Here is a 27,947-nt window from a genome sequence, read left to right as displayed (position 1 = left end):
AGCTGACCTCGGACACTTGACTTAAAACGTAGACCAGAATAAAGGAGACCTCTTGTTGTGCAAGCTACATATACAACGGTCATGATATCCCTCCACATTCATAGTTTACGATATTAAACATCTAATATTTTACTTTCACTGTTTCTCAGTCAAGTCTTTTCATGTAAACAATTTATATGATCATATTTTAAAAGAAATTTCTTTACACCTCACATATAAAGGTAAAGATTCACGCTTGTATTGTTACGTTTAAAAGGATTATCTGTGCCAAAAGAATAAATGTTTTGAACATCGACATTTTATCATCACATGTTTATGAATAATAAAATAAAAATGTCCGTAAACATTCATCGAACACTACTCTGTTTATTTGGAGTTGTCATGTTTTCTTTGATAACAGGTAAACTTTTGGTTTCAAAGTCTTCTTTTTTCTGCTTTGCCGAAACATTTTTGTAAGAAACACGTCTATAATCAACGTACATTTTAAAAGGTGCCTGGTTCATCTGCGTTAAAATCTTAAGTATTGTTCTTTTTTTTTTCCAATATTGAACTGTCAAAATTATTATCTTTCAGAAAGTGCGTGTCCCTTTGGTACGTTCGGAACAATGTGTCAGTTTCGTTGCCATTGTAAGGAGCCTCTAGATTGTGATAAAAACACTGGTAACTGTGAGTCTGGATGCACAGGTCAATGGTCCGGTAGAAACTGTCAGCAAGGTGAGAACACTTACTACGCCGAACAAATATATAGAAAATCTACTTGACTTGAATGTTATCGTCTAGATGATGATGGTGATGATGATGATGATGATGGATGGCTGCTTAATGTCCAGCGGCAAATTAATATGCATATTCAGGACGAGAACTATAAATATAATATGAAATTTAGCCCTGCTTTATACTAGACCGACACGTTGAGCCGGATTTTTAACGTGCTAGTTCATAAGGTAACAGTCCAAAGGAAGACATGTCACCTTTACTGGACACATTATTCTGACTCCGAGCTGACCGGTCTTTTCTCTTACTCTTTAATGCCGCGTGCTTAGCGGAGAAGCAGTAAATACTAATTTTAAAGACTGTGGTTTGACCCTGCCGGGGTTCCAACCCACGACCTCCAGCACTCGAGGCGAACACGCTATCACGAGACCACCGAGGCGGTTTTATCGTCTAGGATATAAAGATGAGATAACAAGGAAACAATCAACGACCAACATTTTGATACTTTTTTTTTCGCGTGCTTTATTTATAAGTAATTTAGAAAAAAGAACGGAATTTTGTTCATGGCCAAATGTCGTACAATGACCTTTGCGATATACACTTTTGTGGTTGTTGAGGTGGGACATATTACATTGATCCGTAACAAAACTGAATTCAGATCATAAGATTAACATGTTGTTTTTTCAGAGAATGTGTCGTTTAACGCATCTACATCACACAAAGTAGGAACAGGATCAACAGAATCTTGGTATGGTGTTGATGGTAATACTAGTACCTGTGCTATAACTTCGGCTGGTGTTAATGGTTGGTGGATGGTCAAGTTTGATAAACCACATACAATCCATAAAATATATCTCAACTCAGGTATGAAAAGTTTTTGAAGTAAAGACGCATACGTTTGCAAATATATTTATATCTACTAAGATCTATTTTGTTACATCTTGTGATCCGTTTATTTGGCAATCGCCAATGGCAGTCAGCAGGGTTTAAGAACATCAGTTGTTCGACCTGCTAGCCAAATGCGTTTTGTTAAAATATACTTTTTCACTCATTTGGTCTTTTGGAAAATGTTGTTTGTGCTGTATTTAAACCCCTCTACCAAGAAATTTTTTATGCATGCACACGTATAAAAATTGCGGTTTTTATCCAACGCAATCATAGGTTTGAACGTTGTTTTCAATTTAGACTTGTTTATATCTACTAATATATATAAGTTTTCGTGACAAGCCAATGCAACACTTCCCCCAGTTAAACGAACTCTTTTGAGGATCGGATCTGGTGTAGTGGTAAGCGTATCTGTCTTTATATGCTAGCCACATGATCTTCGAAGGATATAGAAAATGGCTGAAGTTCGTCTCTCGAGAGATTACTTTAAAATCAAATATGTATGTACAGACGATTTGAGGGTGGACATTTCTATGACATTGTTTGGTTAAACTATTCGGGCTTTATTTATATAATGTATGATATGGTATTTATAAGACAAAATACATATGTTTGTGATTATGGAACATTTGTAGAAGTCATTAGCAAACAATTTATTTTATTGTTGTACATCAGTATGAAACATGATTTAAATAGCTGCCAGAATTCCTGCAAATCAAAAATATCGCCTGACAGAATTTCTTGTACTCATTATTTCTATTTTAAACAATAGGTACAAACACTTCATTATTTGATTGGCAGATCATAGTAGGAGATGACAGTAACCTATTTACTATGGTGAGATGTAGCGAGATCAAATCTCATGAGTCGTCAGCGTCTGTGTTTTGTGATAGACCAAAGAGAGGACAATATCTAGCTGTGTTAAATAGACACGGTCCTGTTGTTATTTGTGATCTGTCAGTTTATAGTAAGTTGTAAATATACATTTTTTTCATATTTTCTCTGATCTGGAAATATATGTTAGTAATATATGTATATGTATATACTTCTCTTAATTCTTACCCGATTTATCCCTTTCCTGACCTGTTGATTATTTTTATTTAATCAACGTGTGGTTCGTTTGATCTCATTGATCATCTCGCTTAGCAAATCATTCGAAAGAAGAATCAAGATTGTCTTTATAGCGTCTAAAATCATGAGGGAAACATTCCACCACCAAATCTCGTGCAATACGATATTTATCCACTCTCTACAGTTACATTTTAAATATTTGAGTGTATAAATATCGTATCACACTAGATATATATATATTCAGGTATGATTCAGGATGCTATTGAAACTATGTAGTTAGTTTGATTCTAGATTGTACTCCGTTTATTTTTCATTTATTTCTTCTCTTTTAATTGTACTGGATAAGTATGAAAACAATGTAAATGAAATTGAACGCATTTCTCAATACTTTGTTACAAATAAAATGTGGTAAAGGACACTTTCAATCTAGCATAAACTTTTTGGGAATTTCTCAGTTTTGGGTTTGAACGTTCCTTGTGATGGTCAATCGAGGAAAGCGCTTCGAACGCACCAAATTTATAAAGTATTGACACACTGTTTTTTACCGTGTTAGCTCACACAATTACCATCAACAGGAAGACATGTTACCGTACAAAGATACATTATTCCAAGGATTTGTATAGTATGATTTGTGTAGTTAGAACTTACTACACAAATCCTTGATTATTCTGACTCCGAGTCGACCAACATTTGTTCTTTTATCTAGTTGCCATGTGCTTGGCGCAGTAGCAGCAAATACGAACTTTTTACCTCATATTTGAATACAAGTATTATTTGTTCTGTCAATCTTGTGGGCTATAGAAAAGAAAATTTGCAGACTTAAATGATCAAATTCTGTATAAATTGTTTAAGTAAACCCTCGCGTCAAATTGATCAATCGGCAATTTTTCGACTTCATACTATCGAGCAGTCGGAATTATGGCTGTCTAAGAAAGACTGACAACAACATGACAAAACGAAAAAAAAGTGGAAAGACACACGTTATTCATAAAAACATTAAAGAGAAAATAAAAAACAATATACGAACCCAACCAAAAAACCTGGGGATTACTCAGGTGATTTGGATTGGTAAGCAGTTTCGGGATCGAGGCTACGACGAATGCAACATACCTGTGGTCATTATTCTGTAACCAAGTCAAGATGTCGCACGTTAAACTTTCCAAGAAATGATTAATTCTACAATTGAGAGCCTCTGTATTAGTAGCTTCCTTGCAAGCAACGCTTTACCAAGGAATTCCTTATATCAAGCTCTTTTCGTCCTGGAGTAAAGTCGAATTTCTGATGATTTTTTTTCTTTTCTAGTTTGTAGTAAATATAGCTTTGGACCAGGATGTGAGCGACACTGTTCATGTAAAGAGCCAAACGAACAGTGTGATATACAAACTGGGGGATGTTCATCCGGGTGTCAGACTGGTCGTCAAGGAGTTGACTGTCAGATAGGTCTGTATTGAATAGAAATAACATCCGGATGTCAGACTGGTTGTCTAGGAATAGACTGTCAGATAGGTCTGTATTGAATAGAAATAACATCCGGATGTCAGACTGGTTGTCTAGGAATAGACTGTCAGATAGGTTTGTATTGAATAGCAATAACATCCGGATGTCAGACTGGTCGTCTAGGAGTAGACTGTCAGCTAGGTTTTTGTATTGAATAGCAATAGCATCCAGGTTTGTATTTAATAGCAATAAATCCGAGTGTCACACTGGTCGTGTAGGAATAGACTGTCAGATAGGTTTGTATTGAATAGCAAAAGCAATCTTAATATCTGGTATTGAAACACTGGTCATCTGGATATCTGGTAATGTGATGTTTTGCTTTGGAGCCGATTTTTTATGGCGCATGTTCGTAATACGGTGTATTTTCTTCTTGCTTTTGCCTTGATTTGTTCTTGAAATAAAATAACAACACGCATATTCACATTACTTTTGTTTTGTTTTACAAAGACATGATAAAGGGTTGTTATTTTAAAACTTGCTTACTTATAGTGGATAACAAAAAAGGGCGTACAATTTGATGTTGAGTTCATTGATTTTGAAAAAAAATATATATATATACTTCCGACGAATTATCCTTTGTTATTCTATTTTATCTACCTTTAGCTAAATAATTTAACTTTGGTTTTGTTTACAGAATGTCTTGGGTCTTATGGTCCAGGCTGTTCCTATAAGTGTGGCCATTGTTTAAATGGTACTACATGTGAGTCTATGTCTGGACTCTGTCCACTACACAAATGTGACCCAGGCTGGGAAGGCAGAACATGTCATAGAGGTAAAGTAAGAATCCTGGGCTAATGGCATGCCGATGTCAGTTCGAATATAACAAGTCAAGATATAATACATCGACAAATATTGGAATGAAAACCAATCGAAATCGTATGAACTCGAGGCGAAACATGAAATATCAATCTAAAACATGCCAGTAGGCCAAGGTCTATCTATCTATCATTGAAACCCAAGTTAAGCAAACAATTATACAATTCATAACATACATTAATGTTGTTTTAATAGTTAGATAGCCTGTCATTGGATAAAAGAAAATCCGTTTGTTTAAAACCTAGTGGAATATTTGCATATTCTCAACAATATTGAAAAAGCAAAAAAAAGATAGTTTGTAAAATGCCAGCTTAAAATACTTTCAATGATTCCAGACAAAATTACGGTCACTCTTTCCATGTATACAGTAAGTAACTACAAATATTATATATTACAACAATGAAACAACTTTATAATGCTGTTATGTTTTTTTTTCTATTACACCAGAGTGCAGTGTCGGTTTCTATGGATACAAATGTAATAGCAGGTGTGGGCACTGCAGCGATAACTTGATTTGTCATCATGTCAATGGAAGTTGTCCCAGTGGATGCCAATCTGGTTGGAGAGGCAAAACCTGTATGGAAGGTATGAAAAACGGCTAAATCGTAAATTGTATAATATGCTGTTACTCTACCCGACTAATGATAGCGGTGGTGGAAGTGATTAGATGTGCGCTAGTACCCTCGTCTGTCTGCTACTCCTCCTAAATCAGTGAATTGACTGATTAGTAATGTTTTGTTCACCTCCTGGTTGCTATTAACCGAATGGTTTTTCAAGTTACAGAGAGAAAACATAGCCTTTGTATTTTTTCCAAATAGAGATTTGCACAAACATCCTCATTTCTCCTCAATCGGTGAACACATTTCAATGAAACTCTAATGCATATTCAGGAACAATATAGCATTATTATTTATTAACTGACTAGCGCTGCTCATAAAGTACATCTACTCTCTATATTTTTTGCAGAGTTTTTGAGATGACAAGAGAAAGTCGGACATTTCTTTTCGAAAGAAAACAACTGTGACCAAAGAGACTAACTATGACTGTCTGTTTCTTATTGAACACATCTAATCCTAAAACGACATATACTTTCAAAACGGATGTGAAGTATGCTTTGGACATACGAAAAAAAGATGTAGGATATCAGTGTGGGGTATATGTCCATGAGACAGCAAACCAACGACCCAACATGATAGGCAAAAGAAATCTGTACGTATATTTACATTGAATAATTTAAAAAAAAAATTTAAACGGAATTTCAGAATGCAATACTACTCATTTTGGTAAAGATTGTTTACAGCCGTGTGGAAACTGTTTTGATGGATCATGTAATAAACAGACTGGAGAATGTACATCTGGCTGTAAGCCTGGGTTACAAGGGGACAGGTGTGATACAGGTATCGACAGATGGTACTAAGGGCATTAATAGTTGTTTACACTCATGTGATGACAGATAATCATTTATTATATTTTGGCATGCAAATATCTTAAATAGTTGCATATTTTACAGTATACGTATAGTAAAATTTTAATGAATCTGCAAGATTTCCCATGATAGTATTACAAATAGTACAGTCTTTTCGTACAATCGAACTCTTATAAATTATCCATTTATAAAAGAGTGTTTGATACTATGAAATAGTTAAACAGTAAACTGAAGAACAGACAAAACATGAAAAAAGAACAAACATACAAAAACAATCAATACCCTAATATAACATAGAAAACCGACGCGAAGCACGAACACCACTATAACATTGGATGATTGCAGGTTCTAAACCTATTTCCACATGTGGCAGCCATCATATTAAAAGTCTTGAAATTCGAAGTTATTCATTTGCAAAGAGAGAGGGAAAATAAAAAAAATGTGCCTACTGTCAACTTGTCATCAAAGTTTGCATTTATGACAAACGTACTCCGTTACGATCACCCAAACCAAGTCCAGATGTCGTCCATAAAATCAAAGTGATCATTGCACATTAACCTTTAGGAACGTACTAACATGCAGTCAACTGCTATCAGCAATCCTCTAAGAAGTCCGGATAAGGATTCTATGGAATTATAAATAAGAATTGAAAAAGCATTGTCAAATTATTCACAACTTTTTAGACTCTGGGTAATTTACAGCTTGAAATACACAACATTTCCTTTTTTCAGTATAAAAAGTAATTATTGTCTATTCAAATTGACAAAGACCTGTATTGTCTATTGGTTTTTGTGTCGTTGGGTGGCTGTCTCATTGGCGTGTACATCATGTATTTAAGCATTATACATATGCAGAAATTGAAGTCATCTCTTTTATTGATAACTATCTTTCTCAACTGGCCTTTAACTGTAAGTTTTTATATGAATGTCAGTTTCGATGCAAAAGTAGCAAAAGTTAACTTATTCTGTTTAATCTTATATTAAATGATCTTACTAGCCCCTTTTTGGTTTTCTTGTAAATCTTATGCAAAAAGTCTGTCATACGAATAAAGATAAAACATATAAAAAGGAAAAATATATATATATACATGGCCGTAAACACTAGCAATATTTAAACATTTTCACCTTGGCGAAATTTGAGAGATTTTGTTAGGAACAATTTATAGATTCATACGCATCAATATTAAACGTCCAGTTGTTTTAGACGAAACTTTAATGCAAAATGAAAACAGTAGCCCAGTGACCTGTTAAGTAAGATGAATAGAAATAGGCGCGTGACATATAACATCTACTTATTGTTCTCTCTAGAATGTACTCCTGGTAGATGGGGTTTAAGATGTGGTGAATTATGTGGACACTGCCAAAAGAAAGTATGCGATCTAGTAAATGGTACATGTGATAGTGCGTGTGAACCTGGATGGACGGGAAATAAATGCTTGGAAGGTAATTCAACATATTCAGCATTTATAAGATAAGATCATACTTATGTTTTTATATCAAATTTGTCTTATTATTTATTTACCATTGTAACTGTGGTAAAAAGAACAAAAAATATGTCCATATATACGAAATGCAATATTTTGCAAATTATTTAAAGCTTTTGCTCTGGCCACAAGTACATGTATTATATTTTCCATAGAATGTCCTGGTGGTATGTTTGGAATGAATTGTATAAAGGTGTGTGGTAAATGTAAAGGAGCTGTATGTAATACTACCGATGGAAGATGTCTTCATGGGTGTATGGATGGATTTGGAGGCGAGCATTGTACGCCACAGACATCTGCATGTAAATATTTAAGCTTGACCATTAAGGCACACCACCAATATATATATATGTAAATTTACATTATGAAAGTTGTCCATGTATACAGTCACTGAAGATTATGCCAAAGGCTTAAAGACATGTTGTACATTACATTCAAAGCTAATTATATTCTACCCACTGGTAATATTGTTTGCTGTGAGTTGCCCAGCAAAATAACACCCATATCATTTTCAAAATTGTTAGTCCCCTGGGGGAGATTTCAAATCTAAAAACAACAGTTGAAACCCATTACATGATAAGGAACATCGTCAATGGTTGTCATATGTCAATTCTTAGTATGTTTTGTTATTTGCAGAATTTGGTGTTGATGGCAGAGCTTTGATGGTTTTTGTTTAATTTATTCACATTTAGACTCTTGATTTGTCGATCGATTTAGACCAGCCCAGTAGTCACTACCTTTGTATTGACCTAAAATAGCACTGATACGTACATTTGATTATTCTTCCCAAAGCAAAGACAGTCTTAGATGTATTGGTCACAACTTTACGGAGATTTTGGTTTTTTTTAAATGCTCTTCATCTACGTATTTGATTTGGTCTCACAACTGTTTTCATTCAAGCCCCAATGATAAGTCTTATGTAAACCCGCGAATGGCGTACCAACATATAAGCTTAATTTGGTATCTCCGATGATTTTTTCAACCGTTAGGTCGATGACACTGCTGGTGAACGTTTTGTCCCTGATGTTATTACTTACCAAGGAGTCAGCACTTCTGCGTTGACACGAAATGGGATTCATATACGTTAATTTACTTAACATTTACTATCAAAAGACATGACCGAATATGATTTTAAATTATTGAAAATTGCTTTACATATTTTAAATATTTTATTTCTTTTGATTATACATTACAGTATTTTTCACAATTAACCCATAATTTAATTTTTTCTAATGATCATGTATTGGTGAGACTACTATAACACATGTACTGTTACATGTGTCATAGATATAATATATCTATGCATGTGTGTACAGTCTGGGACAAAGTTTTGCCTTGTTTAAATTTGAGCTCTAAGTCAATATAAGCACTTGTCAACTGTCTCTAAAAAATGACACCAGAGAACAAAATACGTATGCAGATTACTGCTAAACTCTGTAGATCTTTACAGGTTTCGTTCAAGTCTTATGATTAACATTACATATTTTCATACCCTGGTGGTTGCGGAATTCGTGAGTTTGTCCTTCTGTTCGACTTTTTTTAACCCACAACAGCTCATTTTTTTTCATCTGGAGGATTTTTTGCATTACCTTTGACATGACATGAAGTTTGTCATATCCGCACACTCCATCGCACATAGTACATACTTCTTCTAAAACCCCTTGTTATACCCCTTATTATAATTCATTGAAACTTTGTCAGAATCTTCACCATATAATATCATTATGCATTTCTGTTTTGGTCCGAATTAGTGTTTTGGGTTACTCTTAGCAAATCACGATTTTTGCCATTGCCTTATCTTGAAGATATCTATTTTGTATCTGCAATCCTCCTAAACCCCGTATTAGAACTTATTTAAACTTTCTCAGAATCGTAACCATACAATGACATTGTGTATCTTCTATTTTGTTTTAAATTCGAATTATCTTCGGGTTTTCCCTGAGCAAATCAAGGACTTCGCAAGAATTGATAATATCATTTGTTAGCTTTGCTCGCAGTACCTCTAGTTTATATATTTCAACAGTTTAAAAAAACAACTTTATATCTTGTCTTAAATTTTTTTTAGGGGGAGGGTGTGTGGTGGTGGTGGTGGTGGTGGTGGTTTGGGGGTATTATGTATTATACACTTTTGAAAAAGAAAGTATTTCTTTTTTATCTTGTAAACTTTTTAATAAATATATTACAATTAAACTAGTGTAGGCATGAGATCGCCAACAATGTGATTTTCCATATAATTTCTGTTTACAAGGGCACAACCCCTGTAAAAAGTTGGTCTGCACTCTTCTATGCTGATATAAGCCTATGATATACATTTCATAAAAAAATTGACAAGAAATGTAGGTGTGAAAGTGATTACAATGGAATATTCAATATAAATTACATTTCAAAGAGATATAAATGCTGTAAAAATAATTGATCAGCCCTGATTTTAGAACTCACCCAAGACATTACTGATATACACCTTTGATATAAATTTCATAATAATCCTACAATAAATGTATGTGTGAGAGTGCTTACAATGCAGTTCTCTTAAAATAGTTTGAATAAGGAATAACAAAATCTGTCTATAAATTCTTTATTTTTTCAAAAATGAATCATATATTTCTCTCTACTTTTTTAACCTATCTTTTTGTATTTCTTTCTTTACAGCTCCTATAGCGCATGCATTCGAAGAAGAAACCACAAACACATTACAAGTATTTCTTGGTGTTAGTGTAACCATAGTGATCTCTGTAATGGTCTGCTTAATATTTTGTCTGGTTTCAAACTGGAGAAGAGAAGATATATCTAAATATGATAGACAACTTGAAGTAAGCAATAAAGACATCAGACTGGAAGAAACTAGACATTTAAACTGTAATGGAGAACTTTCAAGTTAATAAATACAACATCTAAAATTGTTGTGTTGATTTTGGATAATTCTTTTGATTCCTGGGTTATAGCACAATTTTTTTTTGTTTACAGTTAGGAAGAAAACTATACTGATATTAGTTCTTTCAAAGAACTTATCCAAATATTTAATATCATTTGAATATATACAAGACTGACCAATTCTTAAAATTTTTAAAATAAGTTCATGTACTGACTGATTCTTGTCATTATTAAAAGTGCAGTCATTCCATATACCAAATACAGTTATATTGCTTATAGTATCTTAAAAACAGACAAAATAAAGAAAAAAATAAAAAAAAATTGACCAATGAACAATTAAAATGAGATAAATCCTTCCAGACAGATATAAACAGCTTACAATCATTCCATACACCAAATATAGTTGATCTATTGCATATAGTATCTAAGAAATGAACTTGAAAAAAAAACTTAACATTTATCACATCCGTAAAATGAGGTCGAGGTCAGATGAACCCTGTCTGGCAGATATGTAGACCTTGCAAGACTCCCATATATACCAAATATAGTTATGTTATTACTCATAATAAGTGAGAAATTCAGAAGACAGAAAAAAAAACTATAGTAGCTAAACCATGAAAACGAGAGTCAAAAACCAGGTCAAGAAAAATGGACATACAGACGGAAACTGCGTTACATATTCGTACTTGGGTATAGGGTTACATATAATTTTTACGTCCTGTCATTATATGTAACCCTATACCCAAGTACGGCTGCAACCCCATATGTAGTATTCGATTTATCATCCGGAAACCTCTTTTCGGCAGATATTTCAGTCAGTATCTTTTAGTTACTATGACCTTGACCTTGGACATAGTGACCTCAGAATCAACTGGGGTTTCCTCTCATTATATGTGCCTATGTATCACAGTATGGTTGCAATCCAAAATGTAGTATTGGTGTTAGCATCTGGGAACGAAAATGACTGACGGATAGGTCAAAACTTTTATATCCCTGGCTCTTCGTAGCGTGAGATATAATTAAGAGTTTTATACTAGACTGATAACATATGAGTATGCCACATTTCTAATAAGGGTGAAAGAACTTAATCATAACATGCCAGATGAAGTAGGTCACAATATTTTCATATGCTTCGTTTTCCTTCCAATTTATTTAATGGTAGTTGAGAAGAAGTTGAGCCATTCAGAAACCAGATATGCCATGGCAACCATGTTCATTGACGAAGTGCCGCCAATGTGGCATTTATTCCAAATTTGATTCAGTTGTTCTTAAGAAGAAAATCAAATGCAAAATTTAAGGAAGGTCTAATCTGTAATTCCTAAGATCATGCAACGAAAATTTCACACATAGCGATTATGTGTAACAAAATATAAGTTTTTCGGTAAGTAGGAAGTTAATGAGCAATGAATATGAAAATGTATCCCATATTACAGCAAGCTAAAATGAAGCTTGATATAAACTTTAGGAAGCTCTGTTTTGTAGCTCCTATTAAGTAAATTGCGACAAAAATTTAATGGAATGGAAACATAGACGGAGAGACAAACGGAAAGACGACATGCAGAGGTATTTCCGGCAGCTTACTAGGTTTAGAACTTTAAAACTGGTAATAAGATGTGTTAAAATAGAACTGGGCAATCTATTAAAGATTAAAGGCTCCTAAATTACAGTTGCTGAAATGCATTCTTGCAAAATATCACATAACGAAAGAAATAGGAAACTGTTGAAAGCTAAGACCTAGTAGCTAAATATCAAAACTGACAACAGCCAACATAATCAGCTACTAATAAATAGTGATCTAATGGCTATGATACACAAGACCATCAACAGGAAGACATGTTACCGTACAAAGATACATTATTCCAAGGATTTGTATAGTATGATTTGTGTAGTAAGAACTTACTACACAAATCCTTGATTATTCTGACTCCGAGTCGACCAACATTTGTTCTTTTACCTAGTTGCCATGTGCTTGGCGCAGTAGCAGCAAATACGAACTTTTTACCTCATATTTGAATACAAGTATTATTTGTTCTGTCAATCTTGTGGGCTATAGAAAAGACAATTTGCAGACTAAAATGATCAAATTCTGTATAAATTGTTTAAGTAAACCCTCGCGTCAAATTGATCAATCGGCAATTTTTCGACTTCATACTATCGAGCAGTCGGAATTATGGCTGTCTAAGAAAGACTGACAACAACATGACAAAACGAAAAAAAAAGTGGAAAGACACACGTTATTCCTAAAAACATTAAAGAGAAAATAAAAAACAATATACGAACCCAACCAAAAAACCTGGGGATTACTCAGGTGATTTGGATTGGTAAGCAGTTTCAGGATCGAGGCTACGACGAATGCAACATACCTGTGGTCATTATTCTGTAACCAAGTCAAGATGTCGCACGTTAAACTTTCCAAGAAATGATTAATTCTACAATTGAGAGCTTCTGTATTAGTAGCTTCCTTGCAAGCAACGTTTTACCAAGGAATTCCTTATATCAAGCTCTTTTCGTCCTGGAATAAAGTCGAATTTCTGATGATTTTTTTTCTTTTCTAGTTTGTAGTAAATATAGCTTTGGACCAGGATGTGAGCGACACTGTTCATGTAAAGAGCCAAACGAACAGTGTGATATACAAACTGGGGAATGTTCATCCGGGTGTCAGACTGGTCGTCAAGGAGTAGACTGTCAGATAGGTCTGTATTGAATAGAAATAACATCCGGATGTCAGACTGGTTGTCTAGGAATAGACTGTCAGATAGGTTTGTATTGAATAGCAATAACATCCGGATGTCAGACTGGTCGTCTAGGAGTAGACTGTCAGCTAGGTTTTTGTATTGAATAGCAATAGCATCCAGGTATCAGACTGGTCATCTAGGAATAGACTGTCAGATAGGTGATGTTTTGCTTTGGAGCCGATTTTTTTTGGCGTTTTTATAAACAGACTGGAGAATGTACACCTGGCTGTAAGCCTGGGTTACAAGGGAACAGGTGTGATACAGGTATCGACAGATGGTACTAAGGGCATTAATAGTTGTTTACACTCATGTGATAACAGATAATCATTTATTATATTTTGGCATGCAAATATCTTAAATGGTTGCATATTTTACAGTATACGTATAGTAAAATTTTAATGAATCTGCAAGTTTTCCCATGATAGTATTACAAATAGTACAGTCTTTTCGTACAATCGAACTCTTATAAATTATCCATTTATAAAAGAGTGTTATGAAATAGTTAAACAGTAAACTGAAGAACAGACAAAACATGAAAAAAGAACAAACATACAAAAACAATCAATACTTTAATATAACATAGAAAACCGACGCGAAGCACGAACACCACTATAACATTGGATGATTGCAGGTTCTAAACCTATTTCCACATGTGGCAGCCATCATATCAAAAGTCTTGAAATTCGTAGTTATTCATTTGCAAAGAGAGAGGGAAAATAAAAAAAATGTGTCTACTGTCAACTTGTCATCAAAGTTTGCATATATGACAAACGTACTCCGTTATGGTCATCCGAACAAAGTCCAGATGTCGTCCATAAAATCAAAGTGATCATTGCACATTAACCTTTAGGAACGTACTAACATGCAGTCAACTGCTATCAGCAATCCTCTAAGAAGTCCGGATAAGGATTCTATGGAATTATAAATAAGAATTGAAAAAGCATTGTCAAATTATTCACAACTTTTTAGACTCGGGGGTAATTTACAGCTTGAAATACACAACATTTCCCTTTTTTCATAAGTATAAAAAGTAATTATTGTCTATTCAAATTGACAAAGACCTGTTCTGTCTATTGGTTTTTGTGTCGTTGGGTGGCTGTCTCATTGGCGTGTACATCATGTATTTAAGCATTATACATATGCAGAAATTGAAGTCATCTCTTTTATTGATAACTATCTTTCTCAACTGGCCTTTAACTGTAATTTTTTATATGAATGTCAGTTTCGATGCAAAAGTAGCAAAAGTTAACTTATTCTCTTTAATCTTATATTAAATGATCTTACTAGCCCCTTTTTGGTTTTCTTGTAAATCTTATGCAAAAAGTCTGTCATACGAATAAAGATAAAACATATAAAAAGGAAAAAAATATATATATAAATGGCCGTAAACACTAGCAATATTTAAACATTTTCACCTTAGCGAAATTTGAGAGATTTTGTTAGGAACAATTTATAGATTCATACGCATCAAGATTAAACGTCCAGTTGTTTAAGACGAAACTTAAATGCAAAATGATAACAGTAGCCCACTGACCTTTTAAGTAAGATGAATAGAAATAGGCGCGTGACACATAACATCTACTTATTGTTCTTTCTAGAATGTACTCCTGGTAGATGGGGTTTAAGATGTGGTGAATTATGTGGACACTGCCAAAAGAAAGTATGCGATCTAGTAAATGGTACATGTGATAGTGCGTGTGAACCTGGATGGACGGGAAATAAATGCTTAGAAGGTAATTCAACATATTCAGCATTTATAAGATAAGATCATACTTATGTTTTTATATCAAATTTGTCTTATTATTTATTTACCATTGTAACTGTGGTAAAAAGAACAAAAAATATGTCCATATATACGAAATGCAATATTTTGCAACTTATTTAAAGCTTTTGCTCTGGCCACAAGTACATGTATTATATTTTCCATGGAATGTCCTAGTGGTATGTTTGGAATGAATTGTATAAAGGTGTGTGGTAAATGTAAAGGAGCTGTATGTAATACTACCGATGGGAGATGTCTTCATGGGTGTTTGGATGGATTTGGAGGCGAGCATTGTACGCCACAGACATCTGCATGTAAATATTTAATCTTGACCATTAAGGCACACCACCAATATATATATGTAAATTTACATTATGAAAGTTGTCCATGTATACGGTCACTGAAGATTATGCCAAAGGCTTAAAGACATGTTGTACATTACATTTAAAGCTAATTATATTCTACCCACTGGTAATATTGTTTGCTGTGAGTTGCCCAGCAAAATAACACCCATATCATTTTCAAACTTGTTAGTCCCCTGGGGGATATTTTAAATCTAAAAACAACAGTTGAAACCCATTACATGATAAGGAACATCGTCAATGGTTGTCATATGTCAATTCTTAGTATGTTTTGTTATTTGCAGAATTTGGTGTTGATGGCAGAGCTTTGATAGTTTTTGTTTAATTTATTCACATTTAGACTCTTGATTTGTCGATCGATTTAGGCCAGCCCAGTAGTCACTACCTTTGTATTGACCTAAAATAGCACTGATACGTACATTTGAATATTCTTCCCAAAGCAAAGACAGTCTTAGATGTATGAGTCACAACTTACGGAGATTTTGGTTTTTTTTAAATGCTCTTCATCTACGTATTTGATTTGGTCTCACAACTGTTTTCATTCAAGCCCCAATGATAAGTCTTATGTAAACCCGTGAATGGCGTACCAAAATATAAGCTTGATTTGGTATCTCCGATGAGTTTTTACAACCGTTAGGTCGATGACACTGCTGGTGAACGTTTTGTCCCTGATGTTATTACTTACCAAGGAGTCAGCACTTCTGCGTTAACACGAAATGGGATTCATATACGTTAATTTCCTTAACATTTACTATCAAAAGACATGACCGAATATGATTTTAAATTATTGAAGATTGCTTTACATATTTTAAATATTTTATTTCTTTTGATTATACATTACAGTATTTTTCACAATTAACCCATAATTTAATTTTTTCTAATGATCATGTATTGGTGAGACTACTATAACACATGTACTGTTTCATGTGTGTACAGTCTGGGACAAAGTTTTGCCTTGTTTAAATTTGAGCTCTTAGTCAATATAAGCACTTGTCAACTGTCTCTAAAAAATTACACCAGAGAACAAAATACGTATGCAGATTACTGCTAAACTCTGTAGATCTTTACAGGTTTCGTTCAAGTCTTATGATTAACATTACATATTTTCATACCCTGGTGGTTGCGGAATTCGTGAGTTTGTCCTTCTGTTCGACTTTTTTTTTAACCCGCAACAGCTCATTTTTTTTCATCTGGATGATTTTTTGCATTACCTTTGACATGACATGAAGTTTGTCATATCCGCACACTCCATCGCACATAGTACATACTTCTTCTAAAACCCCTTGTTATACCCCTTATTATAATTCATTGAAACTTTGTCAGAATCTTCACCATATAATATCATTATCCATTTCTGTTTTGGTCCGAATTAGTGTTTTGGATTACTCTTAGCAAATCACGATTTTTGGCATTGCCTTATCTTGAAGATATCTTTTTTTGTATCTGCAACCCTCCTAAACCCCGTATTAGAACTTATTTAAACTTTCTCAGAATCGTAACCATACAATGACATTATGGATCTTCTATTTTGTTTTAAATTCGAATTATCTTCGGGTTTTCCCTGAGCCAATCAAGGACTTCACAAGAATTGAAAATATCATTTGTTAGCTTTGCTCGCAGTACCTCTAGTTTATATATTTCAACAGTTTAAAAAAACAACTTAATATCTTGTCTTAAATTTTTTTTAGGGGGAGGGTGTGTGGTGGTGGTGGTGGTTTGGGGGGGAGGGGGGGTATTATGTATTATACACTTTTGAAAAAGAAAGTATTTCTTTTTTATCTTTTAAACTTTTTAATAAATATTTTACAAGACATGTAGGCATGAGATCGCCAACAATGTGATTTTCCATATAATTTCTGTTTACAAGGGCACAACCCCTGTAAAAAAAGTTGGTCTGCACCCTTCTATGCTGATATAAGCCTATGATATACATTTCATAAAAAAATTGACAAGAAATATAGGTGTGAAAGTGATTACAATGGAATATTCAATATAAATTACATTTCAAAGAGATATAAATGCTGTAAAAATAATTGATCAGCCCTGATTTTAGAACTCACCCAAGACATTACTGATATACACCTTTGATATAAATTTCATAATAATCCTACAATAAATGTATGTGTGAGAGTGCTTACAATGCAGTTCTCTTAAAATAGTTTGAATAAGGAATAACAAAATCTGTCTATAAATTCTTTATTTTTTCAAAAATGAATCATATATTTCTCTCTACTTTTTTAACCTATCTTTTTGTATTTCTTTCTTTACAGCTCCTATAGCGCATGCATTCGAAGAAGAAACCACAAACACATTACAAGTATTTCTTGGTGTTAGTGTAACCATAGTGATCTCTGTAATGGTCTGCTTAATATTTTGTCTGGTTTCAAACTGGAGAAGAGAAGATATATCTAAATATGATAGACAACTTGAAGTAAGCGATAAAGACATCAGACTGGAAGAAACTAGACATTTAAACTGTAATGGAGAACTTTCAAGTTAATAAATACAACATCTAAAATTGTTGTGTTGATTTTGGATAATTCTTTTGATTCCTGGGTCATACTACAATTTTTTTTTGTTTACAGTTAGGAAGAAAACTATACTGATATTAGTTCTTTCAAAGAACTTATCCAAATATTTAATATAATTTGAATATATACAAGACTGACCAATTCTTAAATTTTTTAAAATAAGTTCATGTACTGACTGATTCTTGTCATTATTAAAAGTGCAGTCATTCCATATACCAAATACAGTTATATTGCTTATAGTATCTTAAAAACAGAAAAAAAAATTTGACCAATGAACAATTAAATGAGATAAATCCTTCCAGACAGATATAAACAGCTTATAATCATTCCATACACCAAATATAGTTGATCTATTGCATATAGTATCTAAGAAATGAACTTGAAAAAAAAACTTAACATTTATCACATCCGTAAAATGAGGTCGAGATCAGATGAACCCTGTCTGGCAGATATGTAGACCTTACAAGACTCCCATATATACCATATATATAGTTATGTTATTACTAATAATAAGTGAGAAATTCAGAAGACAGAAAAAAAACTATAGTAGCTAAACCATGAAAACGAGAGTCAAAAACCAGGTCAAGGAAAATGGACATACAGACGGAAACTGCGTTACATATTCGTACTTGGGTATAGGGTTACATATAATGGCAGGACGTAAAATTTTTACTTCCTGCCATTATATGTAACCCTATACCCAAGTACGGCTGCAACCCCATATGTAGTATTCGATTTATCATCCGGAAACCTCTTTTCGGCAGATATTTCAGTCAGTATCTTTTAGTTACTATGACCTTGACCTTAGACATAGTGACCTCAGAATCAACTGGGGTTTCCTCTCATTATATGTGCCTATGTATCACAGTATGGTTGCAATCCAAAATGTAGTATTGGTGTTAGCATCTGGGAACGAAAATGACTGACGGATGGGTCAAAACTTTTATATCCCTGGCTCTTCGTAGCGTGAGATATAATTAAGAGTTTTATACTAGACTGATAACATATGAGTATGCCACATTTCCAATAAGGGTGAAAGAACTTAATCATAACATGCCAGATGAAGTAGGTCACAATATTTTCATATGCTTCGTTTTCCTTCCAATTTATTTAATGGTAGTTGAGAAGAAGTTGAGCCATTCAGAAACCAGATATGCCATGGCAACCATGTTCATTGACGAAGTGCCGCCAATGTGGCATTTGTTCCAAATTTGATTCAGTTGTTCTTAAGAAGAAAATCAAATGCAAAATTTAAGGAAGGTCTAATCTGTACTTCCTAAGATCATGCAACGAAAATTTCATACATAGCGATTATGTGTAACAAAATATAAGTATTCGGTAAGTAGGAAGTTAATGAGCAATGAATATGAAAATGTATCCCATACTGTGGATTCATTTTTATTCGTGGTATACCAATTTTCGTGGGTTTCGTGGGTCACAGCGAACCACGAATTTAAGAATTCAACGAAGAATAATCCCGAGAAATGTGTATGGAGTCGGATGTTTATTTCCGGTTATGTTATGCAGTTCTAGTATAGTGTTGACTAGCGATAAACATTGTAATATAACACGTGTTTTGAAAGAAGATACAAGTATTTTGATTAAATCAATAATAAATATATCGAATATCAGTGATAATTTACTTTTTAAAATTGATTAAAACTGTTCATGGAAAATAACTGCAAGTTGTTAATTACCGTGTCATAGTTTGGTTTACTGGTGATTAAAAATCAATAGGATTAAGTACGGGGATATTGCCCGTAGGTAATATTGTTTATGACAGGAACATTTATTTTCACAACTTTTACTTATATGACTGTTTATTATATCGTGATTAGGGAAATGAGCTTTCAATCATAGAGTTTTGAATACCTTATAAAATTCCAACAAGAATTTATAAATTGTAAAACAAACAAATAATTAGTTGTCTCTGTCCATTATTGTAATAGAAGTTTTCAATGAACACTTTAACATAGAATGACCAAGCGAGGATTTTAACAATTCAAAACTTTTTTCAATGAATTCCTTCTTTTTTGTTTGTTTTATTATTGATCAAACTAAGGAGGTTATATGATCTCCTAAATCAAAAAGAAATCCACGAATTACGAATCTGAATTAATTTTTTTTTGTGATCAGCGATCCACGAATTTACGTATACCACGAAACGTCTTTTTTTCTCTATCCACGAAAATTGATACCCACGAAAATAAATGAATCCACAGTATTACAGCAAGCTAAAATGAAGCTTGATATAAACTTTAGGAAGCTCTGTTTTGTAGCTCCTATTAAGTAAATTGCGACGAAAATTTAATGGAATGGAAAAATAGACAGAGAGACAAACGGAAAGACGACATGCAGTGGTAAGCCAGTATACCCTCTCCAAATTATTTCTTAATCACAGCCGGAAAACACACAAAAAAATAAATGAAACAAATTTCCGGCAGCTTACTAGGATTAGAACTTTAAAACTGGTAATAAGTTGTGTTAAAATGGAACTGGGCAATCTATTAAAGATTAAAGGCTCCTAAATTACAGTTGCTGAAATGCATTCTTGCAAAATATCACATAACGAAAGAAATAGGAAACTGTTGAAAGCTAAAACCTAGTAGCTAAATATCAAAACTGACCACAGCCAACATAATCGGCTACTAATAAGTAGTGATCTAATGGCTATGATACACAAGACAACTATAATAACAATCACAACCAATATAATTCTCTACTGATTGGTAGTGATATAAGGGCTATGATACACTAGCCAGCTATCACAACCAATCACAACCAACATAATTCTCTACTGATTGATAGTGATGTAGAGGGTATGATACACTAGCAAACTATAACAAGCAATCACAACCAACATAATCCTCTATTTATTGCTAGTTATATTATGGATGTGATACACCGGCCAACTATCACAACCAATCACAACCAACATAATCTTCTACTGATTGATAGTGACGTAAAGGGTATGATACAATAGCCAACTATCACAAGCAATCACAACCAACATAATCCTCTACTGATTGGTAGTGATATAAGTACTATGGTACACTAGCCAACATAATCCTATACTGATTGGTAGAAATATAATGGATATGATACACTAGCAAACTATAACAAGCAATCACAACCAACATAATCCTCTATTTATTGCTAGTTATATTATGGATGTGATACACCGGCCAACTATCACAAGCAATCACAACCAACATAATCTTCTACTGATTGATAGTGACGTTAAGGGTATGATACACTAGCCAACTATCACAAGCAATCACAACCAACATAATCCACCTACTGATTAGTAGTGATTTAAATGATATGATACACTAGCAAACTATAACAAACAATCACAACAAACATAATCCTCTATTTATTGCTAGTTATATAATGGATGTGATACACCAGCCAACTATCACAACCAATCACAACCAACATAATCAACTACTGATTTATAGTGACTTAAAGGGTATGATACACTAGCCAACTATCACAAGCAATCACAACCAATATAATCCACCTACTGATTAGTAGTGATTTAAATGATATGATACACTAGCAAACTATAACAAACAATCACAACAAACATAATCCTCTATTTATTGCTAGTTATATAATGGATGTGATACACCAGCCAACTATCACAACCAATCACAACCAACATAATCAACTACTGATTTATAGTGACTTAAAGGGAATGATACACTAGCCAACTATCACAAGCAATCACAACCAACATAATCCTCTAATGATTGGTAGTGATATAAGTACTATGGTACACTAGCCAACATAATCCTATACTGATTGGTAGAAATATAATGGATATGATACACTAGCAAACTATAACAAGCAATCACAACCAACATAATCCTCTACTGATTGGTAGTGATATAAGTACTATGGTACACTAGCCAACATAATCCTATACTGATTGGAAGAAAAATATAGGGTATGATACACTAGCAAACTATAACAAGCAATCACAACCAACATAATCCTCTATTTATTGCTAGTTATATTATGGATGTGATACACCGGCCAACTATCACAAGCAATCACAACCAACATAATCTTCTACTGATTGATAGTGACGTTAAGGGTATGATACACTAGCCAACTATCACAAGCAATCACAACCAACATAATCCACCTACTGATTAGTAGTGATTTAAATGATATGATACACTAGCAAACTATAACAAACAATCACAACAAACATAATCCTCTATTTATTGCTAGTTATATAAAGGATGTGATACACCAGCCAACTATCACAACCAATCACAACCAACATAATCAACTACTGATTTATAGTGACTTAAAGGGTATGATACACTAGCCAACTATCACAAGCAATCACAACCAACATAATCCACCTACTGATTAGTAGTGATTTAAATGATATGATACACTAGCAAACTATAACAAACAATCACAACAAACATAATCCTCTATTTATTGCTAGTTATATAATGGATGTGATACACCAGCCAACTATCACAACCAATCACAACCAACATAATCAACTACTGATTTATAGTAACTTAAAGGGTATGATACACTAGCCAACTATCACAAGCAATCACAACCAACATAATCCTCTAATGATTGGTAGCGATATAATGTCAATGATACACTAGCTAACTATCACAAGTTATTACAACCAACATATGTCTCTACTGATTGCTAGTAATATAAGGAATATGATACACTATCCCAATATCACAAGCAATCACAACCAACATAATTCTCTACTGATTGGTAGTGATATAATGTCAATGATACACTAGCCAGCTATCACAACCAACATAATTCTTTGCCGATTGGTAGTAATATAAGGGCTATGATACACTACCCAGCTATCACAACCAATCACAACCAACATAATTCTCTACTGATTGATAGTGATGTAGAGGGTATGATACACTAGCAAACTATAACAAGCAATCACAACCAACATAATCCTCTATTTATTGCTAGTTATATTATGGATGTGATACACCGGCCAACTATCACAACCAATCACAACCAACATAATCTTCTACTGATTGATAGTGACGTAAAGGGTATGATACAATAGCCAACTATCACAAGCAATCACAACCAACATAATCCTCTACTGATTGGTAGTGATATAAGTACTATGGTACACTAGCCAACATAATCCTATACTGATTGGTAAAAATATAATGGAAATGATACACTAGCAAACTATAACAAGCAATCACAACCAACATATTCCTCTATTTATTGCTAGTTATATTATCGATGTGATACACCGGCCAACTATTACAACCAATCACAACCAACATAATCTACTACTGATTGATAGTGGCGTTAAGGGTATGATACACTAACCAACTATCACAAGCTATCACAACCAACATAATCTTCTACTGATTGATAGTGACGTAAAGGGTATGAAACACTAGCCAACTATCACAAGCAATCACAACCAACATAATCCTCTACTGATTATTAGTGATATAAGGACTATGGTACACTAGCCAACATAATCCTTTACTGATTGGTAGAAATATAATAGATATGATACACTAGCAAACTATAACAAGCAATCACAACCAACATAATCCTCTATTTATTGCTAGTTACATTATGGATGTGTTACACCGGCCAACTATCACAACCAATCACAACCAACATAATCTTCTACTGATTGATAGTGACATTAAGGGTATGATACACTAGCCAACTATCACAAGCAATCACAACCAACATAATCCTCTAATGATTGGTAGCGATATAATATCAATGATACACTAGCCAACTATCACAAGTTATTACAACCAACATATGCTCTATTGATTGCTAGTAATATAAGGGATATGATACACTAGCCCAATATCACAAGCAATCACAACCAACATAATTCTCTACTGATTGGTAGTGATATAATGTCAATGAAACACTAGCCAGCTATCACAACCAACACAATTCTTTACCGATTGGTAGTGATATAAGGGCTATGATACACTACCCAGCTATCACAACCAACATAATTCTCTACTGATTGATAGTGACGTAAAGGTTATGATACACTAGCCAACTATCACAATCAATCACAACCAACAGAACTCTTTATTGATTAGTAGTGATATTAGGACTATGGTACACTAGCCAACATAATCCTATACTGATTGGTAGAAATATAATGGAAATGATACACTGGCAAACTATAACAAGCAATCACAACCAACATAATCCTCTATTTATTGCTAGTTATATTATGGATGTGATACACCGGCCAACTATCACAACCAATCACAACCAACATAATCTACTACTGATTGATAGTGACGTAAAGGGTATGATACACTAGCCAACTATCACAAGCAATCACAACCAACATAATCCTCTATTTATTGCTAGTTATATAATGGATGTGATACACCAGCCAACTATCACAACCAACATAATCTACTACTGATTGACAGTGACGTAAAGGGTATGATACACTAGCCAATTATCACAAGCAATCACAACCAACATAATCCTCTTATTGATTGCTAGTGACGTAAAGATTATGATACACTAGCCAACTATCACAAGCAATCACAACCAACAGAACCCTTTACTGATTACTAGTGATATAAGGACTATTGTACACTAGCCAACATAATCCTATACTGATTGGTAGAAATATTATGGAAATGATACAGTAGCAAACTATAACAAGAAATCACAACCAACATAATCCTCTATTTATTGCTTGTTATGTTATGGATGTGATACACCGGCCAACTATCACAACCAATCACAACCAACATAATCTTCTACTGACTGATAGTGACGTAAAGGGTATGATACACTAGCCAACTATCACAAGCAATTACAACCAACATAATCCTCTTTTTATTGCTAGTTATATAATGGATGTGATACACTGGCCAACTATCGAAACCATTCACAACCAACATAATCTTCTACTGATTGCTAGTGACGTAAAGATTATGATACACTAGCCAACTATCACAAGCAATCACAACCAACAGAACCCTTTACTGATTACTAGTGATATAAGGACTATTGTACACTAGCCAACATAATCCTATACTGATTGGTAGAAATATTATGGAAATGATACACTAGCAAACTATAACAAGAAATCACAACCAACATAATCCTCTATTTATTGCTTGTTATATTATGGATGTGATACACCGGCCAACTATCACAACCAATCACAACCAACATAATCTTCTACTGATTGATAGTGACGTAAAGGGTATGATACACTAGCCAACTATCACAAGCAATTACAACCAACATAATCCTCTTTTTATTGCTAGTTATATAATGGATGTGATACACTGGCCAATTATCGAAACCATTCACAACCAACATAATCTTCTACTGATTGATAGTGGCGTAAAGGGTATGATACACTAACCAACAATCACAAGCAATCACAACCAACATAATCTTCTACTGATTGATAGTGACGTAAAGGGTATGATACACTAGCAAATTATCACAAGCAATCACAACCAACATAATCCTCTACCGATTGGTAGTGATATAAGGGCTATGATAAACTACCCAGCTATCACAACCAACATATTCTTCTACTGATTGATAGTGACGTAAAGGGTATGATACATTAGCCAACTATCACAAGCAATCACAACCAACATAATCCTCTACCGATTGGTAGTAATATAAGGGCTGTGATACACCGGCCAACTATCAAAACCATTCACAACCAACTTAATCTACTACTGAATGATAGTGACGTAAAGGGTATGATACAATAACCAACTATCACAAGCAATCACAACCAACATAATCTTCTACTGATTGATAGTGACGTAAAGGGTATGATACACTAGCCAATTATCACAAGCAATCACAACCAATATAATCCTCTACTGATTGGTAGTGATATAAGGACTATGGTACACTATCAAATATAATCCTATACTGATTGGTAGAAATATAATGGATATGATACACAAGCAAACTATAAAAAGCAATCACAACCAACATAATCCTCTATTTATTGTTAGTTATATCATGGATGTAATACAACGGCTAACAATCACAACCAATATAATCTACTACTGTTTGATAGTGACGTAAAGGGTATGATACACTAGCCAACTATCACAAGCAATCACAGCCAACATAATCTTCTACTTATTGATAGTGACGTAAAGGGTATGATACACTAGCCAACTATCACAAGCAATCACAACCAACATAATCCTCTACTGATTCGTAGTGATATAAGGGATATGATACACTATCCAGCTATCACAACCAACATAATCTTCTACTTATTGATAGTGACGTAAAGGGTATGATACACTAGCCAACTATCACAAGCAATCACAGCCAACATAATCTTCTACTGATTGATAATGATGTTAAGGTTATGATACACTAGCCAACTATCACAAGCAATCACAGCCAACATAATCTTCTACTTATTGATAGTGACGTAAAGGGTATGATACACTAGCCAACTATCACAAGCAATCACAGCCAACATAATCTTCTACTGATTGATAATGATGTTAAGGTTACGATATACTAGCCAACTATCACAAGCAATCACAACCAACATATTCCTCTACCGATTGGTAGTGATATAAGGGATATGATACACTATCCAGCTATCACAACCAATCACAATCAATAGAACCCTCTACTGATTGTTATTGATATAAGGACTATGGTACACTAGCCAACATAATCCTATACTGATATGTGTAAATATAATGGAAATGATACACTAGCAAACTATAAAAAGCAATCACAACCAAAATAATCCTCTATTTATTGCTAATTATATTATGGATGTGATACATCGGCTAACTATCACAACCAATATAATCTACTACTATTTGATCACAACCAACATAATCCTCTACTGATTGGTAGTGATATAATGGCAATGATACACTAACCAACATAATCCTCTACTGATTGGTTGAAATATAAAGGTATGATACACTAGCCAACTATCACAACCAACATAATCCTCTACTGATTGGTAGTTATATAAAGGGTATGATACACAAGCCACATATCACTACCAATCACCACCAACATACTTCTCTACTGATTGGTAGTGATATAAAGGGTAAGATACACTTACCAACAACAAATTTGTATCACAATCAATACCCACCAACATAATGCTCTACTGATTGGTAGTGATATAAAGGGTATGATACACTGGCCAACTATCACAACCAATCACCACAAACATAATTCTCTACTGATTGGTAGTGATATAATGTCAATGATATACTAGCCAGCTATCACAACCAACATAATTCTCTACTGATTGGTAGTGATATAATGTCAATGATATACTAGCCAGCTATTACAACCAACATTACCCTCTGCTGATTTGTAGTGATATAATGTCAATGATATACAAGCCAGCAATCACAACCAACATAATTCTCTACTGATTGGTAGTGATATAATTGCTATGGTAAACTAGCCAACTACCACAACCAACCACAACCAACATTATTCTCTACTGATTGGTAGTGATATAATGTCAATGATATACTAGCCAGCTATATCAACCAACATAACCCTCTACTGATTGGTAGTGATATAAATTTTTGAATGCATGTATCATTATGGGAACACCTGAGGGCTATGGTAAACTTTTGAACATGACCTTCAATGTACACTTTTCTTCCTTGTCTATGGAACAATTTCAAGAAGTGGTTTATAATCATACATATAATGGTTTACTTTTACAAATTGTGACTTGGATGGAGAGAGTAAAGAGATGATAAAAGAATACA

At 33.8% G+C, this 27,947-nt stretch overlaps 1 protein-coding gene across 4 annotated transcripts; it reads left to right on the top strand.

The window, feature by feature from the left end:
• Positions 1-245: 245 nt before the first annotated feature.
• LOC127706190 (multiple epidermal growth factor-like domains protein 10) lies at positions 246-18,144 on the top strand. Of its 4 annotated transcripts, none has more exons than XM_052210687.1 (12): positions 246-400; positions 574-714; positions 1,402-1,578; positions 2,372-2,566; positions 3,973-4,110; positions 4,802-4,939; positions 5,431-5,568; positions 6,246-6,380; positions 7,717-7,851; positions 8,048-8,085; positions 15,466-15,574; positions 17,893-18,144. In XM_052210687.1, exons 1-12 carry the CDS (start codon positions 310-312, stop codon positions 18,120-18,122), a joined length of 1,665 nt encoding a protein of 554 aa, XP_052066647.1. In that variant the 5' UTR covers positions 246-309; the 3' UTR covers positions 18,123-18,144. The 4 variants fall into 4 exon arrangements, with proteins under 4 accessions (XP_052066647.1, XP_052066633.1, XP_052066637.1 ...); XM_052210673.1 differs by lacking the exons at positions 15,466-15,574; positions 17,893-18,144 and adding exons at positions 10,542-10,702; positions 13,319-13,638 and having other exon boundaries at positions 8,048-8,194; XM_052210677.1 differs by lacking the exon at positions 15,466-15,574 and having other exon boundaries at positions 8,048-8,194.
• Positions 18,145-27,947: the final 9,803 nt, after the last annotated feature.

The sequence above is a fragment of the Mytilus californianus genome, unplaced genomic scaffold, assembly GCF_021869535.1.
Source record: "Mytilus californianus isolate M0D057914Y unplaced genomic scaffold, xbMytCali1.0.p SCAF_1, whole genome shotgun sequence".
In the NCBI taxonomy this organism is placed as follows: Eukaryota; Metazoa; Mollusca; class Bivalvia; order Mytilida; family Mytilidae; genus Mytilus; species Mytilus californianus.
Note: the sequence above shows the minus strand (reverse complement) of the source record. Positions and strands in the feature narration are given on the sequence as shown.

Excerpts from the sequence above, each read along its gene's own strand:
- LOC127706190 (XM_052210673.1), top strand. The coding sequence starts at position 310 with ATGTTTATGAATAATAAAATAAAAATGTCCGTAAACATTCATCGAACA. Across the intron at positions 4,940-5,430 it reads AGGCAGAACATGTCATAGAG|AGTGCAGTGTCGGTTTCTAT; the intron begins GTAAAGTAAGAA and ends CTATTACACCAG. Across the intron at positions 7,852-8,047 it reads GGGAAATAAATGCTTGGAAG|AATGTCCTGGTGGTATGTTT; the intron begins GTAATTCAACAT and ends TATTTTCCATAG.